This window comes from Diplotaxodon limnothrissa, linkage group LG12 (assembly GCF_057381915.1).
Source record: "Diplotaxodon limnothrissa isolate DT_005_m linkage group LG12, D_limnothrissa_male_GT1.1, whole genome shotgun sequence".
NCBI lineage: Eukaryota > Metazoa > Chordata > Actinopteri > Cichliformes > Cichlidae > Diplotaxodon > Diplotaxodon limnothrissa.
Window position 1 is genome coordinate 18,985,998 of NC_140607.1, and position 19,905 is coordinate 19,005,902.

General features: G+C 42.9%; 1 protein-coding gene across 2 annotated transcripts in view; it reads left to right on the top strand.

The window, feature by feature from the left end:
- edil3a (EGF like and discoidin domains 3a) overlaps positions 1 to 19,905 on the top strand; it is a 142,093-nt gene that overhangs the window by 91,335 nt on the left and 30,853 nt on the right. For both annotated transcript variants that reach the window (XM_085367253.1, XM_085367254.1), the window contains exons 6-8: positions 15,591 to 15,746; positions 16,555 to 16,699; positions 16,919 to 17,103. In XM_085367253.1, the coding sequence (XP_085223379.1) occupies positions 15,591 to 15,746; positions 16,555 to 16,699; positions 16,919 to 17,103 (486 nt within the window). The remainder of the gene's footprint in view (positions 1 to 15,590; positions 15,747 to 16,554; positions 16,700 to 16,918; positions 17,104 to 19,905) is intronic.

Here is a 19,905-nt window from a genome sequence, read left to right on the forward strand (position 1 = left end):
TTAGTGTTATATTATTTAGAGGATCCCTGGTGTTTCACGTCACCTGTTTGTAGCTGATGGTAAGTATAAAGTGTTTGCGGTTTGGAGTTAATTACAGATCCTGTAAAACTGATGGCTAGCTTGCTCTTAATAAAGACTCACCATAGGTTTAAGCTGTAGGGTAGAACAGATACTGCTGCAGTTTGGATTAACATGAGAAACAACATCAAGTGGCAAACCGTTTACTTTTTAAAATCTTTATTCAGCGGCACCATCTCTTGTTTTGTTTGAATTGTGATTTACTCACAATAGTAGCTGTGCTGCCACTGTATCTGTTGTCAGAAATTGACTTTTGCAAAGTCCCCTACCGACAAAACTTTGTTGCATTGTTTTGTAATTATTCAGAGGTATTGTTGGTTTCTGTTTGTTAAGCGTTTTATGTTTTACTGAGCTATCGAGAGAAGTTTGATGTTTAAATTTATACTCAACTGTGTTGTAAACAGTAATTTTCTTGTTATCCGTGGAAAAAAAAAGGATTAATTGAATTCTGCTCAACAATTCCCTTCGTATTTTTGTCCTTTTGTACCCTAGAGTGTTTGTATAACCACCTAGAGGGCTTTCGTCAATAACAAGCATATAATTGTAAAATGAAAATGTGTGTTTATAGCAGCAAAGCACTGAGGCACAAAACCCTCCTCTTACTCCGACTTTGTTATAGTTAACCTTCACACTGTGCCATTAGTCGGTGCTTACTGTCAAAGAGCTGCATAGACAGATCGATATCATGGATTAGTTGTTGATCCTGAATTATGTCTGCACATCATATCAATAGATTCTGTCCTCTCTGGTCCTGCACTGTGGAAATCTTATTAATGTGTAGTCTTACAAAATTGTACTGATAAGAGCCTGGGAGCAGTTTTTTGCACTGAGTGAAGTGATGGTATTTAAATGTTTGCATCATTATTACCCAAAATGTAAACTGACCTAAGAGGAAATGGATTTATTTCTTTGGATTTATAGCAAAAATTCATTCTAAAACAGCTCTAGCACATGAAAACAGTTCTGATATCTGGATTTGCGCTCAACTCAAGATTTTCTACTCTTCATAAATAGACTCTGAGTTATATAGGATTTTTAAGGCGGATACCAATACCGATATTTGGTGATCTAAACATGCGATATATTGGCCAATAATTTTTATTTCGTATCAGACACACAAAACATGTTTAATACCATTTTATATTCAGAACAAGTTGTGGATTATTAATTTACGCGTTGCCCGACTCTGCTCAGATCAGCTGGTCGTTGTGTTTGCAGCTTTGCAAACACGTTTCCATCTGAGAAGTTGCAGAGGCCTCCCTAGTGGACAGACTATTCGATATCAGAATTCACACCTTGGTTAACAGGTCTTTCTCTGGTCTCTTCTTTATTTTTTAAATGTTCCTTTAATGGCTATTATAAGTGCAGGTATCTTTAAATAGCTAATAATGGCCGATGACCCCTGCAGATACATCGGTCAGGCTCCAGTAATAGAGATCAATAGTAATAATGAACTATTTTGGAAATAAGGTGTTTTTTTTCTCACATTACATTCCTCTCACTCTGTACTGTGATGACAGACAGCAAACTTTGAAGCACGCTGTTGTCAGATATAAGAGAAACAGACAATGAACCGTGAACAAAGTATAATCGAAAAACACCATGACAGTGTGATGGAGAAAGTGAAGCTGTATGTAACAACAAGAGAAAAATAAGACAGGACAAAAATGGATTTGTAAAAAAAAGAAAGAAAGAGATGATTGAGAGAAGAGAGCCCTGGCACATGGAGAGGGTGAGGAGAGCGGCACATCAAACATTCAGGCAGCTTGTTTGACTTTAATGATGCCATGTGGGATGCTACGCAGGGTGCTGTAGGCATTGTGTGTTTCTACATAGGGCCTGGATAATTGGGATGTGAGTACAGAGGTATACAGTCATGTCAGTGTTTTGGGATTATGCTAAGGAGTCGGTGGTGTGCTTTTGTAGTGTGGAGTGACTGTTCACATGTCTGTCATGCAAAGCAGGTTACACTGACAGATGACAATCCCGTCAGGAGACACTTCAGGTTTGTATGGCTATTTGTAAGGTTTACTCTGGAGCAGAATGTACTACAGTATGTGTTTGGATGCCAGCCAGTTTCAGCTCTTTCCCCCTAAATCTCAACAAATGAATCAGCCGTACACAGAGCAACGAATTTTGAATAATACATCATAGATTTTCAGACAAAGCACTTCATATGCCTTTGTTTGCATTTATGTTGGTTTGTGTGTTTTTGATTTGTGCGTGAGTGTGAGCTCGCTACTGTTCACACATCTATGTACCGTGAGACAGCCTTGCCACTTCTAGCTCACACATAAAATTGCATTTGAGCACTCAAGGGAAATATGCTGCCGGTCTCACCAATATCAGCAAAATATAGCTTTAGCCGGCTGTGCCGGAAGAATGAAACAATACAAATCACTTGTGAAGGCTAAAAGGGTCTATACATATTTCACCTGCAGTTAAGCAATTAATGACATTACATTAAAATGCAGATCTCCATCAGTATGGACACATTTCTTTGTTTATAGAACACGCTTAGATTCTTGGACTTCAATTCTGTTCCTATCTGAGAAGCTATTTCCTCTTCATTCCAGCGTGACCTCAGTTATTAAAACATTCTACCGTCTGCTGTGGTTGAAATGTGACCCTGAGAAAGGTTTTTCTGTCACAGTTTATTTTATAATCGCAGCATGACTGCACGGAGGTTAAATTGAATAAAGCCTTTGGACACATAGGCTTGAACGTTACGACTTTGAACTAAAAGGCCTGAGATTTCCTCCCAAAACAAACTCTTAGATAAAACCAGTTAAGATTTTGAGGTCTTAAACTTGCCGCTGCACCTTTAGCACTGAGAGCAACAACATGATTTGTACTCTGAGTTATTTAGCAGTTTCTAACAGTGGTATGGCGGCCATCAATCCCTTAGCAGAGAAGCATCAAATCACTCACAGTGGTTAACTTGCCTATTTCTGCTTCTGCTACAACACCTCGGTGGTGCTTCGATCTTTAGGTGCTTTATAAATGGTGTGAAGATTTGTTTTCCTGCCATTTAAAATCATTTAAACTTCTTCAATGTCCATCTGTTCACATACAATAACGTGCTTGTATATCACCAGCTACTGCTGGCTTTTGTTGGCCTATAAGTTGGCACTTTAATATAGTTATGATTGTGTTAAAGAATATAAAGTTTGATTACTGTACACACTAAACATTACTGAAATAAAAAACAAGAAAGAAAGAACAAAAAGATGCTGATGTTCAGCACTCTTGAGCCAACCTGTATTTATTTATATTTTCTGGCAGTATAGTATTTATTTACTAGGGATAGAATATGTGCAGCCATTTACTGAAACACACATGAAAATACAGCAACAATGGCAACAACAGAGTTTGTACAGTTCTAACAAACTTGAAAGTCAATGTTCAGCATCTATTTATTCATTACATTAATTTAGTATAATACTGCCTGAACTCTTCTAGGCAAAATGTATAGTCATTTCTTTAAGTAGTCCTCAGGATTAGTTCTCCAGGCTTCTTGAAGGACATTCAAAGATCTTCTTTTGGTGTTAGCTGCCTTTTTTGTGTTCTCTGTCAAGATGATCCCACACTGCTTTAGTAATATTGAGATCTGGACACGGAAGAGGCCAATCTGTGGCTGATTGTGTTTTATTGTGTGTTTGTTCTGTCCAGCTATGCTTTTACTACATTGGCAGTGTGTTTGGTATCACTGTCATGCTGAAAAAATGAAGCTTTTGCCATTCAGATCCCTGTTAGCTGTGTTTAATGGATCAAAATGTGATTACACTTTTGTGTGTTCATTTATGACATTTTGAACCAAAAACTTTAATTTTGGATTCATTGCTCCATAGCACCTGATGCCACTGATTTTCAGTCCAGTTATTGGGCCTTCCATAACCTTTCTTCCTCTGGTCTCTTCTTAAGGATTGCTTGTTTTACATCATCCCTTCCACTAAAACCATTTCTCATGAGATTTCTGAGCTCGGGTACAAGGACTAGATTGAAAATCACTAAAAAATAAGCCAATGTCCGAAGAAAACCTCTTAAAGACCTTCTGAAAGCCCAAAGACCTTATTTTAAAAAAAGAAAGTCTGGTTCCTTCAAAGCAAAACATAAAGAAATGAGGAGTGGCTCAAGACTGCACTGTGGTTAAAATTTGTTCCTGATGCCAAGGATAAAGAAGAAGCTTTTTAAATATGTGTAGCCAAGTGTGCTTGACTGCGTGTGCGTTTGCTCACATGCATTTTTAAGCAGTGGTGCCACAGGGCTGTTAGGTAGCTTCAAGGGCAGTCTAATTGTTACAATATTGTTGCAATTCCCTCCGCAGTTCTGATCTCAGCATGTAATCAACAAGGGGTATATTTTGCCTGACCTTTGTATGCCTGTGTGTACGCATGTGTGTGATGTTTTGCTTGTTGGTATGAATATTCTGTGTGTGGAATAATTAGTGGTCTTAACAACATATAGGGAGTGCAGAATTATTAGGCAAATGAGTATTTTGTCCACATCATCCTCTTCATGCATGTTGTCTTACTCCAAGCTGTATAGGCTCGAAAGCCTACTACCAATTAAGCATATTAGGTGATGTGCATCTCTGTAATGAGAAGGGGTGTGGTCTAATGACATCAACACCCTATATCAGGTGTGCATAATTATTAGGCAACGTCCTTTCCTTTGGCAAAATGGGTCAAAAGAAGGACTTGACAGGCTCAGAAAAGTCAAAAATAGTGAGATATCTTGCAGAGGGATGCTGCAGTCTCAAAATTGCAAAGCTTCTGAAGCGTGATCATCGAACAATCAAGCGTTTCATTCAAAATAGTCAACAGGGTCGCAAGAAGCGTGTGGAAAAGCCAAGGCGCAAAATAACTGCCCATGAACTGAGAAAAGTCAAGCGTGCAGCTGCCAAGATGCCACTTGCCACCAGTTTGGCCATATTTCAGAGCTGCAACATCACTGGAGTGCCCAAAAGCACAAGGTGTGCAATACTCAGAGACATGGTCAAGGTAAGAAAGGCTGAAAGACGACCACCACTGAACAAGACACACAAGCTGAAACGTCAAGACTGGGCCAAGAAATATCTCAAGACTGGTTTTTCTAAGGTTTTATGGACTGATGAAATGAGAGTGAGTCTTGATGGGCCAGATGGATGGGCCCGTGGCTGGATTGGTAAAGGGCAGAGAGCTCCAGTCCGACTCAGACGCCAGCAAGGTGGAGGTGGAGTACTGGTTTGGGCTGGTATCATCAAAGATGAGCTTGTGGGGCCTTTTCGGGTTGAGGATGGAGTCAAGCTCAACTCCCAGTCCTACTGCCAGTTTCTGGAAGACACCTTCTTCAAGCAGTGGTACAGGAAGAAGTCTGCATCCTTCAAGAAAAACATGATTTTCATGCAGGACAATGCTCCATCACACGCGTCCAAGTACTCCACAGCGTGGCTGGCAAGAAAGGGTATAAAAGAAGAAAAACTAATGACATGGCCACCTTGTTCACCTGATCTGAACCCCATTGAGAACCTGTGGTCCATCATCAAATGTGAGATTTACAAGGAGGGAAAACAGTACACCTCTCTGAACAGTGTCTGGGAGGCTGTGGTTGCTGCTGCACGCAATGTTGATGGTGAACAGATCAAAACACTGACAGAATCCATGGATGGCAGGCTTTTGAGTGTCCTTGCACAGAAAGGTGGCTATATTGGTCGCTGATTTGTTTTTGTTTTGTTTTTGAATGTCAGAAATGTATATTTGTGAATGTGGAGATGTTATATTGGTTTCACTGGTGAAAATAAACCCCTCCTTGAATCGCTACCTTATCGTGGTGGAGGGGTTTGTGTGTCCCAGGGATCCCAGGGGCTATGTTGTCTGGGGACTTTTGCCCCCTGGTAGGGTCTCCCATGGCAAATTGGCCCTGGGTGAGGGACCAGACAAAGAGCGATTCATAAGACCCTTATGAAAAGGACACCGAGGGAACAGTTTACCCTGCCCGGGATAGGGTTACCGGGGCCCCGCCCTGGAGCCAGGCCCGGGGAGGGTGCCCGAGGGCGAGCGTCTGGTGGCCGGGCCTTAGTCCATGGGGTCCGGCCGGGCACAGCCCGAAGAGGAGACATGGGCCCATCCTCCCGCAGGCCCACCACCCGCAGGAGGCGCCATAGGGGTCGGGTGCATTGTGTGCCGGGTGGCGGCCAGGAGCGGAGGCCCTGGCGGACTGACCCCCGGCTGCCAAGACTGGCAATAGGGACATGGAATGTCACCTCTCTGGTGGGGAAGGAGCCTGAGTTAGTGCGTGAGGTTGAGAGGTACCGGCTAGATATAGTCGGGCTCACCTCTACACATGGCTTGGGCTCTGGAACCAGTCTCCTGGAGAGGGGCTGGACTCTGTCTCAGTCTGGAGTTGCCCCTGGTGAGAGGCGGCAGGCTGGGGTGGGTATCCTAATATCCCCTCGGCTTGCTGCCGGTACGTTGGGGTTTTTCCCGGTGGACGAGAGGGTTTGTTCCCTGCGCCTTAGGGTCGGGGAACGGGTCCTGACTGTCATCTGCGCTTACGCGCCGAGTGGCAGTTCAGAGTACCCAGCCTTCTTAGAGTCCCTGGGGGGGGGGGGGGGGGGTGCTGGAGGGTGCTCCACCTGGAGACTCTGGAGGGGCGTGATTGGGAGGAACGGCCTCCCTGATCTGAACCCGAGCGGTGCTCTGTTATTGGACTTCTGTGCTAACCACAGTTTGGCCATAACGAACACCCTGTTCGAACATAAGAGTGTCCATAAGTGCACGTGGCACCAGGACGCTCTAGGCCGTAGGTCGATGATCGATTTTGTAATCGTATCAGCAGACCTGCGACCATATGTTCTGGACACTCGGGTAAAGAGAGGGGCTGAGCTGTCAACTGATCACCACCTGGTGGTGAGTTGGATCAGGTGGCGGGGGAGGACGCTGGACAGACCTGGTGCACCTAAACGCGTAGTGAGGGTGTGCTGGGAACGTCTAGCAGAGGCCCCAGTCCGCGAGATCTTCAACGCACACCTCCGGCAGAGCTTCGACAGCATTCCGAGGGAGACTGGGGACATTGAACATGGTCCATTCGGACTCAGAGTCTCCATTGCCGAAGCTGCTGCATTGAGCTGCGGCCGCAAGGTGGTGGGTGCCTGCCGTGGTGGTAATCCCCGAACCAAATGGTGGACACCAGAGGTGAAGGGAGCCACCAGGCTGAAGAAGGAGTCCTATCGGGCTTGGTTAGCCTGTGGGACTCCGGAGGCAGCCGACAGGTATCGACAGGCCAAGCGGAATGCGGCTCGGGCAGTGGCTGAAGCAAAAACTCGGGTGTGGGAGGAGTTCGGAGAGGCCATGGAAAAAGACTTTCGGACTGCCTCGAAGAGATTCTGGCAAACCGTCAGACGTCTCAGGAGGGGAAAGCGGTGCTCTACCTGCACTGTGTATAGTGCTGGCGGAGCGCTGCTGACGTCGACTGAGAAAATTGTCAGGCGGTGGAAGGAATACTTCGAGGACCTCCTTAATCCCACTGACACGTCTTCCGAGGAGGAAGCAGAGTCTGGGGATGAGGGGAATGACCCGCCAATTTCCGGGGGCGAGGTCACTGAGGCAGTTAAACAACTCCTTGGTGGCAGAGCCCCTGGTGTTGATGAGGTCCGCCCCGAGTTCCTGAAGGCTCTGGACATTGTAGGGCTGTCCTGGTTGACACGCCTCTGCAATGTTGCGTGGAGATCAGGGGCAGTACCTGTGGACTGGCAGACCGGGGTGGTGGTCCCCATCTTTAAGAAAGGGGACCGGAGGGTGTGTTCCAACTACGCCTGCTATTGGCGCTTGGATAAACTCCTTGACACAGTGTATGGAAATGGAAAGGATTACGTACTTTCTGAAAAATAAGTTAATATATTTTGATGAAATTTGGAAGCCATTTAAACATTTTTTAAAAGTAGTAAATATAGAACAACTTATGTAGGAGAGTGGAGTAGGAGGAAATTGTTAGCATTGTGCATGCTATTTTTGTTTGTTCCTATTGATTATATTTTCTTCTTTCCCTTTTTTTTTCTTTTTCTCTTGAATTATGTATAAATGCCACATATGGTACAATTGTATATATATTTCATTTGAGCTTGTTTTTTTTTTTTGTTTTTTTTTTTTTTCCTTTGGTCGGAAGAGAGCAGAGCGGGAGGTGAGGGTGGGGGAAAAGGGTTTCTATTACAACAGCATATTATGGGAAACTACCTTTGAATGTTGTTGAAAAAGTAATAAAAATATTTAAAACAAGAAAGGGGACCGGAGGGTGTGTTCCAACTACAGGGGGATCACACTCCTCAGCCTCCCTGGGAAAGTCTATGCCAGGGTGCTGGAAAGGAGAGTTCGTCCGTTAGTCGAACCTCGGATACAGGAGGAACAATGCGGTTTTCGTCCTGGTCGCGGAACACTGGACCAGCTCTTTATCCTCTCCAGGATACTTGAGGGTGCATGGGAGTTTGCCCAACCAGTCTACATGTGTTTTGTGGACTTGGAGAAGGCATTCGACCGTGTCCCTCGGGGTGTCCTGTGGGAGGTGTTGCGGGAATATGGGGTGTCTGGCCCATTGCTACGGGCCATTCGATCCCTATACAACCGTTGCAAGAGCTTGGTTCGCATTGCCGGCAATAAGTCGGACTCGTTCCCGGTGGGTGATGGGCTTCGCCAGGGCTGCCCTTTGTCTCCGGTTCTGTTCATAATTTTTATGGACAGGATTTCTAGGTGCAGCCAAGTGGCGGAGGGCTTTCGCTTTGGTGGCCTCAGAATCTCATCTCTGATTTTTGCAGATGATGTGGTTCTGTTGGCTTCATCGGGTGAAGGCCTCCAGCTCGCACTGGAACGGTTCGCAGCCGAGTGTGAAGCAGCGGGAATGAGGATCAGCACCTCCAAATCTGAGGCCATGGTTCTCAGCCGGAAAAGGGTGGAGTGCCCACTCCGGGTCGGGGATGAGTTCCTGCCACAAGTGGAGGAGTTCAAGTATCTCGGGGTCTTGTTCGCGAGTGATGGGAGAAGGGAGCCGGAGATCGACAGACGGATTGGGGCTGCAGCTGCAGTAATGCGGACGCTGCACCGGTCCGTCGTGGTGAAGAGGGAGCTGAGTGTAAAAGCGAAGCTCTCAATTTACCGGTCGATCTACGTCCCTACCCTCACCTATGGCCACGAGCTGTGGGTAGTGACCGAAAGAACGAGATCGCGGATACAAGCGTCAGAAATGAGCTTCCTCCGAAGGGTGGCTGGCCTCTCCCTTAGAGATAGGGTGAGAAGTTCGGCCATCCAGGAGGGGCTCAGAGTAGAGCAGCTGCTGCTCCACATCGAAAGGAGCCAGCTGAGGTGGTTCGGGCATCTGACAAGGATGCCCCCTGGGCGCCTCCTGGGTGAGGTGTTCCAGGCATGTCCCACCGGGAGGAGGCCCCGGGGCAGACCCAGGACATGCTGGAGAGATTATATCTCTCGGCTGGCCTGGGAACGCCTTGGTATTCCCCCGGATAAGCTGGAGGAGGTGGCTGGGGAGAGGGAGGTCTGGGCCTCTTTGCTTAGGCTGCTGCCCCCGCGACCCGGCCCCGGACAAAGCGGATGAAGATGGATGGATGGATGGTGAAAATAAACAATTGAATGGGTATATATTTGTTTTTTGTTAAGTTGCCTAATAATTATGCACAGTAATAGTCACCTGTACACACAGATATCCCCCTAAAATAGCTAAAACTAAAGACAAACTAAAAACTACTTCCAAAAACATTCAGCTTTGATATTAATAAGTTTTTTGGGTTCATTGAGAACATGGTTGTTGTTCAATAATAAAATTATTCCTCAAAAATACAATTCAATTCAATTCAATTCAATTTTATTTATATAGCGCCAAATCACAACATAAGTCGCCTCAAGGCGCTTCATAGATACAGAGAAAAACCCAACAATCATATGACCCCCTATGAGCAAGCACTTTGGCAACAGTGGGAAGGAAAAACTCCCTTTTAACAGGAAGAAACCTCCGGCAGAACCAGGCTCAGGGAGGGGCGGCCATCTGCTGCGACCGGTTGGAGTGAGAGAAGGAAGACAGGATAAAAGACATGCTGTGGAAGAGAGACAGAGGTTAATAACAGATATGATTCAATGCAGAGAGGTCTATTAACACATAGTGAGTGAGAAAGGTGACTCGAAAGGAAAAACTCAATGCATCATGGGATGCATTGAGTTTTACAACTTGCCTGATAATTCTGCACTCCCTATAAATGACTCAAAGCTAGCTGTTCTGCAGTCAGCTGCGTTTTTACCTGGAGGTTGTTGTTGTCGTAAATAAATGCAGTTCTGCCTGTTTTTACTTAGAGCAAGATTTCGAGCTCTGGAAAGATTCTAATGGAAAATATGTTTTAAAAATGTCCTGTTTTTCTTTTTTATTTATCAGAATCCAGTCAATTAAAACCAATATGACATAAGTGAATGTGTCACGTGCAGAAAGAAACTAAATGTTCAAAGTTTCCATCGTGATTTGACCTCCAGCTAACAAGTATGTCATTACTGCTTGTGCTCTTAATGATTTTCTCAATTATCCATTCTGCTTGCAAAATGTGAAGAAACAATGAAAAATGGCTATAATAATTTCTCAGAGTCAAGCTGCCATTCGCTGACAAATTGTTTCAGTCCTAGTCATTATGCATAACTCAATTAGCTTCTGACATGTATTTTTATGGCAGGGGACTACAAATGTAGATAAAAACAAGCAGTAATGGCTGAATTATCTACATGTATTAGCACAGGTTGAATTTTTGTTTTAATTATGAATTTGGCTCTCTAAATTCTCAAAAATAGTTTTTTTAGGCAGTCTCAAAGGATGAGGGGAAAATTAAAGCTCCCGTGTTAATGACCTTAAGTATGTATGTATATTTTCTTTATGCCTCTCGAACAGTTATGCTGAACATTTTCTGGCGGTACTGAAAACATTACAGGGAAAAACAGGTTGAATCATGCTGTGCAAACAAAGGATATGTTCTTTGTTTTGCAAATAGAGTCTGAGAACAGAAAATATTTGATGTAGATTTTTTTTTTACTTTAGAGGCTCATTTTACTGAGTGCTTCGTACACAGGTTGCTGTCTGTGTCTGGAACAAGAGAGAGTGAAATTGTGAAAGGGTAAAAGTTCATTCTATACTTCTTTCTTTAATATGCTGCAGTGTTACTATTTTATATCTAAACCAAATTTACAGAGTACACAGTGTATGCTAAGTGTATGCTCTTTGTTAGATTATAATGAAAAAAAAACCTTCAATAGCAAACTATATCTAAAATGCAAGCTCATCCTACTACAAGACATCAACCTCTGAATGCGGATCTGAATTGTTTTTTTAGACGAGAGCTGCAGCTGCAGACCAAAAGTAATAGAAAAGGGAAAAAGATCAAACTGTGCTAAATACTGAGTCACTCAGTCTCATTAGCAATGACCCTAAACTGCACAGATACATAATATATAACCCATATCAGAGAAATGTCAACAAAATTTTGCTAGCAGTTTATAAAGTTATAGTTTATATAGTTATAAAGTTATGATTTTCTAAAATTAGACAAACATAGAAAGCTATAGTCTCACAAATTTGCTAGGTACCTGATTTCTTTCTTTTGTTTTCTCATTGTAAATATTTATTTTGCATTTCTTTTTTTAACAAGACATGCATCACTATTAGCACTCGAGCGACAGAGGTCCTTTTCTGAGTGGTGAATTAAAATGTGAAGAATCACCCCAATTACCCCAGCGGTGGCCTTTTAGTGACAGGGCTTCTAATTAGTGCAAGAAGTATCTATCTCTGTGGAGAATAATGAGAAGAGCAAAGAAATGCTGTGAATTGGAAAGTGTGGGTCACTGTGGCTCCGAGGCTCTAAGAGGTTTCCTCATGTATAATTACCATGATACGTTGGTTTAAGCGTGTAGAAAAAATTGGCGTAATTGAGTCGTAGCCCTAAAAGTGGAAATTAAGATACAAATCACTGCTGTAAAATATTTATTTCTTTTTTTGACAGTTCAAGCATAGATGATAACCATTATAAACAGCGCTGGATCTGTTAGAGGCGATGTTCTAATCTCGAATGTCGTCAGGAGACAATGCTTAGAGCATTTCTGCTTTTTCAATAACAGAAAAAGGAGAATATAACTTGAGCTCGTGCTCTCAAATATTTTACTTGTAAATTGCCTTATTTCATAGTAATGTTACCACTCGTTTACCAGAAAATGTGCTCAAGCCCGCAGAATACCACAGCAAATGTAGTCGCACTGCCAGTTCCATTTTTGGCACAGGCTTTTAAAGGGTTTGTGCTCTTAAACAGACTTTAGCTAACAAACATAAAGCGAAATGCAGGCTTCTTTCTTTTCACTAAGTTGCTGTGTGAAATGCACAGACACAATAACAGCAGCACTGACTCACACAGAACCAGCCTAATTCATAGGAGTAATTAAAATTCTGTTTTAGTCTGCATTTCTTTTATTGGTTTGGCTGTCCCAGGTTAATGGTCCTTTGCCTAAATACTTCCTCAGAAGTGTGCTACTGCTACCCATCTGTTCTGCACAGAAATGGAAAGTTAGACAGCTGTGTTTTTATATTTTGACAGGGAATGAGATAGATGAGCCTTTTTTAGTGAAAATGACGCTGTTTCATTTCAATGTAGTTCCAACAAAGAATAACTGTCATCAGCTCTTATTTTCTTTATCTTATTTGTCACAGTCTGAGAGGCTATGTTGGTCTGAGAATTGCCCAGTGCCCTCTGGCTCTACTCCCCCCCCCACACACAGGTTTTTTTTAATCAGTGTTAAAATTGACTGTAATAAATGGCAAATAGTATGTGTCTGTGAGTACAATGAACACAGCATCACTCCTTAGTCACCACAGGCTTCTGCGTTTTGCCACAGTGAAGTTAGCTGTCATCAACTGTCATCAGCTGTCTCATTTTTTTTATACAAGCTCACCAGAAATTACAGGCGAGTGGCATTTTTTTAACCAGTGCTGACAGATTGAAGACAAAGACTGTAGGGAAGCATAGATGTGGCGGGTCTAATATTACTCACAGGTCTTTCAAACTTGCTGCAGTTGTGAATAGAGAAGAAGAACCAGCCGGTGTGATAGGCTGAGGTTTCTTCCAGTCAATCAGTATTCCTCAGAAATGTAAAACTCTGTCAGCGACTATCACCGAGACAAGCTGGTGTTGACACCATCAAGTCTTCTGCACTGATATTGAAGAGACAGGATCCTTAAAGAGACACTTTGTTTATTTTGAGTTCACCGTTAATACCATCGGTTTTTGTAAAACACTCTATATATATATATATAGACTTTGTATCCAAGAAAGTCCAGTGATTAGAAAATCGACACGCTGTCAAACATGCTGCTGCTTTGCCAAAAGAAAATGTTCAGGAAAATATTGAAAATGCATCCTCTGGCCATTTCATTAGTTACACTGGTGTAATTGGTTATTATTAACCCAAATATTTTATGTGGAAATCAGATGGAAGTAGGGCTGTGCGATATGACCAAAATCTCATATCCCGATATTAAGACATCTATCGTCCGTTAACGATGTAAATCACAAAAATGTAACATTTTCTGTAAATTCTGTGAATCTCGGGCAGCTCGACTTGCGTGAAGTGTTTCCAGCTGGGCGTCGCTTACCTGGAGTCGAGTGTTTTAACCGATGCATGAAACTATACATTTTTAGACATAAGTTGTAACAGCCGCCGTTTTCTTTGCGAGTATTTATTACATGGCGTGCTGCGGGGAAAAGCCTGTTCTAACGTTTGAGTCCAAGGTTTATTTTTAGCACCTGGCGGCTCTTTTTTGCTTCTCATCCGTAAACACTCTGCATCTTTCACGTGATTCAGTTTATTTGGAAAAGTCTCAACAGGATCTTGAGCTTTATTGTGAAAGGTTTATGTGGAACAAGCGGACACGCGGAGGTTTTACCGTCGTTGTTGCTAACGACAACGCATAAAAACAAACACTTGTCTGTCTGTAGTGTGGTTATATTAAATGTAAGAGAAAGAGAGAACTTTAAGAAATTATTATAGCCACTACAGTGACCATCAAAATAATGAAAAAATATTGCCGTAAACAGTTTATTTTGCGACACCACGAAACAAACGATAGCGTAAAATGAAACGATAGACGTTTTTATATCGTCATCCGATATATATCGTTATATCGAACAGCCCTAGATGGAAGTAACTCAGAGCATTTAGCCATTTAGACATGGTCAGGAGGAGTTCCTGCAGTTTAAACAGAGAATCAGAAAGGGTAAGAAAGGTGATTGGTGCCAGACAGGTATTTCAGAAACTGCTGATTTACTGGGTTTACATTGGTCCACATAAAGAGAAAATATCCAGTGAGCAGCATTTCTCTGGTTGAAAATGCTATGTTGATGGCAGAAGTCAGGAGAATGGCCAGACTGCTTCAACCTGACAGGAAGGCAACAGTAACTCAGATAACCATTCATTACATCCAAAATATGCAGGAAAACATCTTGAAGCAGACGGGCAACAGCAGAAGAAGACCACGCCGGGTGTCAGCTATGAACAGGAAACTGTGACAACTATTCACATGAACTCACCTGCATTGAACAAGAGAAGATTGCAGAAACACTGTGTGGTCTGATGAGTCTCAATTTCTCCTATGATGGGGTCAGAATGTGGTGTAAACACAAAAGCATGGACCCATCCTGTCTTCTATCAACAGTGCAATGATGGCGGGGATATTTTCTTGGCACATTTTGGCACTGATACTACCAGTTGAGCTTTGTTTAAATGCTACAGCCTATCTGAGTAGTGTTGCTGACCATGTTGATCTCTTTATGACCGCAGTTTACGTGTCTTCTGATGGCTGCTTCTAGCAGGTTAACTCACCATTTCACAAAGCTTACATCATATCAGATTGGTTTCTTGAAAAGAACAAGGAGTTCACTGTACAGATGCCAGACCAAATAAGGATGTTAATATGGACCACAACCTTAGAGGAATGCTTCCAACACCTTGCTGAATCATTGCCACAAATAATTAAGACAGTTCTGAACGCAAAACGGGGTTCAATGTTATGCTAGCAAGGTGTACCTAATGAAATGGCCGGTGAGCATATACTTTATCAAAATGAGCTGTCAGGGAAAGCTACTGAAGATATTGGTCTATATGTAATGAATCTGGTTTGTGGGTGCTGAGTAGGATCTATGGAAGCCATTCTTCATTTTCCTCTTTCTTAGTGCCTCTTTTTCCTCTTGGCTCACCAAGCTGCTTTACACTGGCACCATATTGACAGTTTGCACAGTGTGGGCAGACTGGATATGGGGTGTACAATTGATTAAATGTTCTATTTGGACACAGACTTTTAGAATAAGATGGATGGCCCTGACAGAAAAGATACAAGGGGTGAACTGAACTCGATGACATGCATGCTCACAGACACTTACACCTCTATATACAGTGTCTGAAAATAAAGCTAGAATTTCATCTTCAGCCTATCTGTGTTTTTTTTCTACTCCACAGATAAACCTGCAGAGGAGAATGAGGGTCACGGGCCTAATTACCCAGGGTGCAAAGCGTATCGGCAGCCCAGAGTACGTCAAGTCTTACAAAGTAGCCTACAGTGATGACGGGAAGACCTGGAGAACATACAAAGTCAAGGGCAAAGATGAGGATATGGTGAGACACTTGTACGGGCACACAGACATAGGTGTACGCATCCATCGTCACCCATTGCTTCTTGTTCTGTGGTAGACAGACGAAATACACACTCATACATGCGCACACATCGACTAGAGACTGTGCACTCAGTCAAGGACAGGGTGGAGGACATGATGAGATGGCTTTTTAATTAGCTAGCGCACACCGGGCCCATCCTGCTGCCCCTTACCCCCCTCCACTTTTATGACTTCTAGATTGAATTTTTATACTATTTGGGGATGAACAGCCACCAAATAGGCCACAGAGCATTCTATCATTCCTGACAGCAAGCCACGACTGTCCTCTCTTTGGCCGAGCTCCGAAACAACCAGACCTCCAAACTTATTATCAGATATGTTGTCAGATTTGTATGCTCTACGTCTGGGCTTTGATATTTTTAATTTAGAGCTCTTTTGTTTTGCTCAGTCAAAGCTAGACACGGCTATGACATGTCTATGTTTGTTTGTACATCTTTCGCTCCAATCATATAGTTTCTGTCAGGCTATCTTCAGCGATTTGGATGAAACACTCCAGAAGGTAACGTGATATAATTGGAGCACTAATTTAAAACACACCACTGTTCTTATGAATTACTGGCTCAAATGGTGCGACAAATTGTCTATTTTTCCCTGTAATTCTAGCTCATTGACCTTGAATGACAGCAATTTGTTGAGCGTGGAGTAGACACTAGAGACAGCGGCGGATAGACTGCCACATTATTGAAAACTGATCTGCTTCACCATCCTCCCCCGCCCCCCATCTGCTGTTATTTCATCCCTTGCAACAGATTTTCAGAGGAAATGTCGATAACAACGCTCCATCAGCCAACTCCTTCACCCCTCCCATTGAAGCCCAGTACGTGCGCATTTACCCCCAAGTCTGCAGGAGGCACTGTACTTTACGCATGGAGCTGCTCGGTTGTGAGCTAACAGGTGAGTGAGCTTTCTTTATCCAACTGAATACACTAATCACCATCATTATCATAAATGCATCATACTGGAATTTGGAAATCCACTCCAGTATGCCTCTTGCACAGTTGTTCCTCTTGTTTTTAAGTAGTGTCAGCACTGAATCCATTTTCAGGAGGCCTGGGGTTAGATGTAAAAAAAAAAAAAAACAGTTTAGAGCCAATCTGTTTTTGTTGTTGCCAGGCTGTTCTGAACCACTGGGTATGAAGTCAGGCCATATCCAGGACTATCAGGTCACAGCCTCCAGCATCTTCAGGACGCTCAACATGGACATGTTCACTTGGGAGCCTGGGAAAGCCCGTTTAGACAAGCAGGGCAAGGTCAACGCTTGGACAGCTGGTCATAGCGACCAGTCGCAGTGGCTACAGGTGAGATATAATCTGAGCCAAGTCTGTTATCTGTTGCAGCTACTGTAGAGATAAATCAATGTATTAGCAGCAAAATGAACAACAGACACCCCTGTTCTTGCAGATAGCTGGCTTTCATTCTGATGAAGGATTAGCTCTTACCTCCCTGGCATAATAATTGATGGTTGTGCATGGTAATGCATGCCAATGGATTCAATTATATTTCATAGGGAAGGACTTCACTGTTCATGCCAGTTGAGAATTAAATTATCTCTTAAAAAACCACCTTTGTTAGCTGCTTCTCAGTATCCTTCTTGGAAACAGTCAGTAATAGGTTGTAAATTCTGTTTATTTCCATGTCAGTCTTTCTGAATCCAACACCCACACTGCCTCAGTTGGAAGAGTTGCGCCCTGTTATCTCTGGCTGCAGTCCAAGGCTTTCTATCTCTATGAAACCAGCCCATCTATTTGTTTTCATTACAGAAGTGAAGGCTAAACATGTCTCCTGAAAGGGACAAGACACGTCTCTAAGTGAACGTTTACCTCCCAGTCTTTCTGTTTAACAATATGTGAGATTGATGGTGGCTGAGGGAGTTTCAGATAGATATCAATAAGGCTCAGTCAGGCTTAGAATTCCCTTACGTATGGCCTCATATATTGGATTTTTTCTTTTTTTTTGTTTTTCATACAAAAAAGAAAAGTCATAAACGCTTTTTGCTTTTAAAGTGCGAAACCAGATCTTACTTCATGCTGTGAAAGTGATAGCATAGAAGAAAATGTGATGTGGATTATCTCATCGGGGAATTGAAGATCAGTGATTTCTTTGATTTCTTGGCCTTTCTCGCGGACTTGCTCGCACATACCCCCTCCCTATCAGTGACACAGTTAACGCTCTGTAGTCATACCGACTGGTCTGGCTGTTATTAGATTGGTTGGGTTCTGATTCAGACATGTTTTTTTATTACGCTGAAAGCTTTTTTTAGATGGTGACGGCACACAGGGCTGTGTGTCGGTGGAGACAGGTACTTAGGCGGGCTCCATCCATGCTAGGGAGTTTGGCTAAGCAAAATTGATTGCTTTGGGTAAAAGAAAACTTGCAGTCTCATATTACATGCTGTGCTGGCAGGAAAGAGGAGATGCCATACAGATGAAGTGAGAAAATCAATGGCTTCCATTGCCAAGAACCATTTCTGTGCACACGAGCAGATACAATATCCAGCTTTTAAAAGTCGACATTTAAGAGTTCTGTACTGTAAAGTATGTTGATGAGGCTGTTGGTAATGACTGTTTTAAATATTTAGCGATCATCTTATATGCATTTGTTAAGCTCCTGCTATAATCACTGTCTTCTTTCTACTCGTTGCCATGGCAAATAATTGATTCAGAGTGGCGTTACTGAATGACTTAAAACCTCACAGACTAATGGAATTAATCAACCTTAATGATAAAATAAGTATTCCTATTAATCAAGAAAACTGTTCTTTTGCAGATTGGACACAGTGAAAAACCCTCTTTATGCATCAGGGTACATAATTTAATATAATATGGATTGCTTAATGCAGTGGTTCCCAAACTTTTTTTGCTGGGCCCCCCTTGTTTTACAAGAAAAATGTTTGCGCTCCCCCTTCTCGCGCATGCACGCGCGCACGCACAAACACATCCTCCAACCACACACGCCCATATTTTGCTCCATTGCGGTTTATTTCACACCTCAAACATTTAGTAAACAATTAAGCAAATACAAGTAATCTGCAATAAATTACAGGTAGTAATACAATAAACTACTAACTCTTTTACGCTACGTCCACACCTACACGGGTATTTTTGAAAACGCATCTATTTCATCCACACGTAAACGGCGTTTTGAATCACCGAAAACGTTTTGCGTTTACATGTCAACGAGGAATACAGAGTTCATCACGCAACGTCAAAGGTATGTGCCTTTTTTCACGTCACGCTGTGCGCACGTTTTTGTTTACATGAGATGAATTGCAGAATGGCAGATAGAGACAAAATACTGTTAATCTGACTATCTTCAGGTTTTACACGCTTACATACACACGCAGTTACTGTCCCTCCATTTAGAAAGGCAGAGGCGGCACGGTGTGATTATTTTACATGTAGTTGGGTTTTTTTTCTTGTGTAATAATATTCAACATTGCTATCAATACATTTTTCAAAAAAATGCCTCTCTGTGCAAAATGGGTTTAAAAACATAAAAAACTGTGGGATCCTGTTTGTCCGTGATCTGAACAGCCCGGCGCTGCTCCCGACACAGGGAGAACCTGCAGGGGAGACCTACCTCGGCACTTGTGCAGGTGAAACCAAAGGGAAGATATGCTTCACCATATTTTCTAGTCTTTGGCTTAGAATGAAGTTGGTTTGGAAACATATTCAGCAATGCTTCATCTCCTGCTTTGCATTTCTGTGGGCGCCCCGTGCTAGCAGTGTCCAAGCGTTTTGTTCCCCCCCCCCCCCCCCCCCCCCCCCCCCCACACACACACACACACACACACACACACACACACACACACACACACACACTTATGGAAGGTCTGGCTTAATGTATACAACAGAAAAGACATGATGATGCACAGATTTTGTCAGAAGGCCTTTTTTTCTTATCAGAATACCCACACATTTCTAATAGATATTGGCATTCCAGGTCAATCAGCTGTGACAATGGGTAGGAGGGAGGTAACAATAAATGCACATTTGTCAAGCCTGATGTCACCTTGCACTCAGTACAGGAACAGTTTACTATGTTCAGACTGATAAATAATCACCACTCAGTACCCAAAGCTGAGATATCTGTAGCATTAC